Genomic DNA, 2,794 nt, shown 5'->3' with positions numbered 1-2,794 from the left:
GCTTTGAGTTGTCTTGTGTAACACCAGAATTTCTGTGTTTAACACGAGCATCGAATGCTCCTTCACTTGTGCTTTCTTCTCTTGCAGCCAGCCTTGCTTCATGAGCCTTCAAAATCCCGATCAACTCTGCCATCTTTGTTGAAGTCAAATCGCTTGTTTGCTCCAACACACTGACTATGCTATCGAACTTGGCTGGGAGAGAGATGAGTATCTTCTGTATGAGTTGAACATATGTCTTCTGTTCACCATGATAAGTTAATTGATTTACCAATTCAACTATCTTATCCGTGAAGCTCTTAATATCTTCATTCTCATACATCTTCAGATTCTTGTATTCCCTTCGCAACGTTTGAAGTTGAATCAAACAAACTTAAGGAGAGCCTTCATACTCTGACTTCATTGCATCCCACACCTCTTTGGATGTTGATGCTGCTGCAATCCGTGAGAAGATGTGATCCGATACGGCTTTTTGCAAAATTTGCAAAGCCAATGTATCGTTCATCATCGCTTCTTCTCTAAGCGATATTGCCCTTGCTGTTTCAGGGGTCTCATCCACTTGTGCTGGTGGGGCTGCTACGCCTTCTTCAACCACAGACCATAACTTCCTGGTCTTGAGAATGGTTGTCAACTTAATGCTCCAGAAGTCGTACTTCTCTCCATCAAATACGGGGATTACTTGATTCTTCATCATTTTGTGTGCTTCCGATAAATTGTATGCCAAAATCCTCTAGCCTCCTTTTCTCCAGGCCAAGTGTTTCTCTTACTAGTGCTTTCTTCTTCATCCTCTTAACCTTACAGCTCTGATACCATGTTAATCTTTTACCAACCGCTTGTGTTACACACGAGTTCGAGAGAAAGAATAAGATAGACGTTCAGGCTTATAAACTTTTCTGAAAATACTTTTGTATTATTGAGATTATGTGTTCATGTTTACAACTTATGATTGATCTTTATATAGAGATCGAATCATTGGGTTAAGAGACACACCACTTAACATGAAGAGTTACAACTCTTTCACTGGTAAAAATCTATCGCATAGCCACGGTAGTGCCACTACAAAACCGTGGCTATAAAGAAAAAGCAACGAACCCGCCACGTTTTAGGCACGAAACAACATAGCCACGGTAAACCGAAAATTAGGCCACAAACTAGTCACTAAAAACAACTGTGGCTACTATAGCCACGAAATAGCAACGAAGTTTTGCGTGGCATGTCTAATAGCCACGAATTTGCCACTTTAAATAGTCGTGGCTAGATTTTTTTTTGTGCCGACATCAAAACGGCACTGTTATGTGCAATAGTGTGCATAGCCACGCTTTTATCATGGCTGTGGCGTGGCAATATTAACTTTATGCACTTCGCAGCAGAGAAAGATTCGTTTGGCAGTGATATTTTTAAAAATGCCACGGATATTTCGTGGCTAAACTGTGGCTAATTCTAAAATATATACTATCCCCGTGTGAAACATTAAGAACTTTTGTTCTTCAACCAAACTTTCTAAACAAAGCTATGTCTTTCTACTTTGATTCAAGGGAGTGGATGGATCAAAGGATTGATCATGAGAGTAATTCCGTTTCAGAAGTGTTTCTAGGAGGCATTATCGCATTTCTTCAATTTGCGTGTAGTCAAGCAGATTACGAGGAATGGCAAACGTTATTGTGTCTGTGTGCTCAATGCAAAAATGTGAAGCAACGAGATGCAAAACTTGTCTCAAGACATCTGTTCTTATACGTTTTTAAGGGAAATTATTATGTCTGGACGAGTCACGGAGAGAAATTCTACACTGTTGGTGAGAGTTCAGGAGCGAATCATTCAACGGGTGAAAAGAAAATGTGGGAGAATCCTACTTGGAATGCTCATGAAGATCACTACCAGGGTAATCCAGAAGTACCAGCGGACATTACGCCACCATACATACCGGAACCTATAGCAGAAACGGACGTAGCAGAGCCATATCGTGATAGTGTTTTTGAAGCATTTGAAGCAGCCAGTCAACCTCTCTACCAAGGGTGTGCAGACGGAATAACTCGCTTGTCTCTTGCCTCGCGGATGATGAAAGTGAAGACGGATTATAATTTGGCGGAAGCTTGTGTAGATGAGATATCTGAAGTATTTAAAAAAATGCTTCCGCAGCCGAATAATGCTCCAGCAACATATTACGAGACAAAGAAACTGACACGAGGGCTTCGGTTGCCCGTACAGAAGATTGATGTTTGCGTGAAGAATTGTATGCTATTTTGGAAGGAATATGCGAAGTTGGTTAGTTGTAGGTTTTGTGAAGAAGATCGCTACTATCCGAACAATGGAAAAGGAAAAAATAAGCCAAAGCAAAGAATGTTTTACATGCCTATTGCAGATCGTCTGAAACGTCTATACCAACTTGAGGCGACAGCTTCCAATATGCGGTGGCATAAGGAACATGTAACTTCGGAAGGCGAAATGCATCACCCATCTGATGCCATAGCGTGGAAACACTTTAATGAGGTATATCCTGGATTTGCTGCTGAAAGCCAGAATGTTTATCTATGCTTATCAACAGATGGGTTTAATCCGATTGGTATGAATGGCAAAGCACATTCCCTTTGACCCATTATTGTAACTCCATACAATTTGCCTCCGGGAATGTGTATGAAAAGAGAATTTTTTTACCTTTCGGTGCTAATTCCTGGGCCCAAACATCCAAGGAAAAGCTTAAATATTTACCTTCAGCCATTGACTGAAAAATTACAGATGTTATGGAGGGGTGGTGTGGAGGCATATGATATTTCAATGAAAGAAAGATTCAAAATGCGAG

The 2,794-nt window shown here is 40.7% G+C and overlaps 1 protein-coding gene across 1 annotated transcript; it reads left to right on the top strand.

The window, feature by feature from the left end:
* The first annotated feature begins 1,509 nt into the window (after nucleotides 1-1,509).
* LOC125579886 lies at nucleotides 1,510-2,586 on the top strand. The gene has a single exon (XM_048743783.1). The coding sequence runs from the start codon at nucleotides 1,510-1,512 to the stop codon at nucleotides 2,584-2,586; it is 1,077 nt and encodes a 358-aa protein (XP_048599740.1).
* The last annotated feature ends 208 nt before the right edge of the window (nucleotides 2,587-2,794 follow it).

This window comes from Brassica napus, chromosome C1, assembly GCF_020379485.1.
Source record: "Brassica napus cultivar Da-Ae chromosome C1, Da-Ae, whole genome shotgun sequence".
NCBI classification, from domain to species: Eukaryota; Viridiplantae; Streptophyta; class Magnoliopsida; order Brassicales; family Brassicaceae; genus Brassica; species Brassica napus.
This window is presented reverse-complemented; position numbering and strand designations above follow the sequence as displayed.

Bases quoted from the DNA above. Each gene is read 5' to 3' on its own strand.
- LOC125579886 (XM_048743783.1), top strand. From the start codon at position 1,510: ATGTCTTTCTACTTTGATTCAAGGGAGTGGATGGATCAAAGGATTGAT.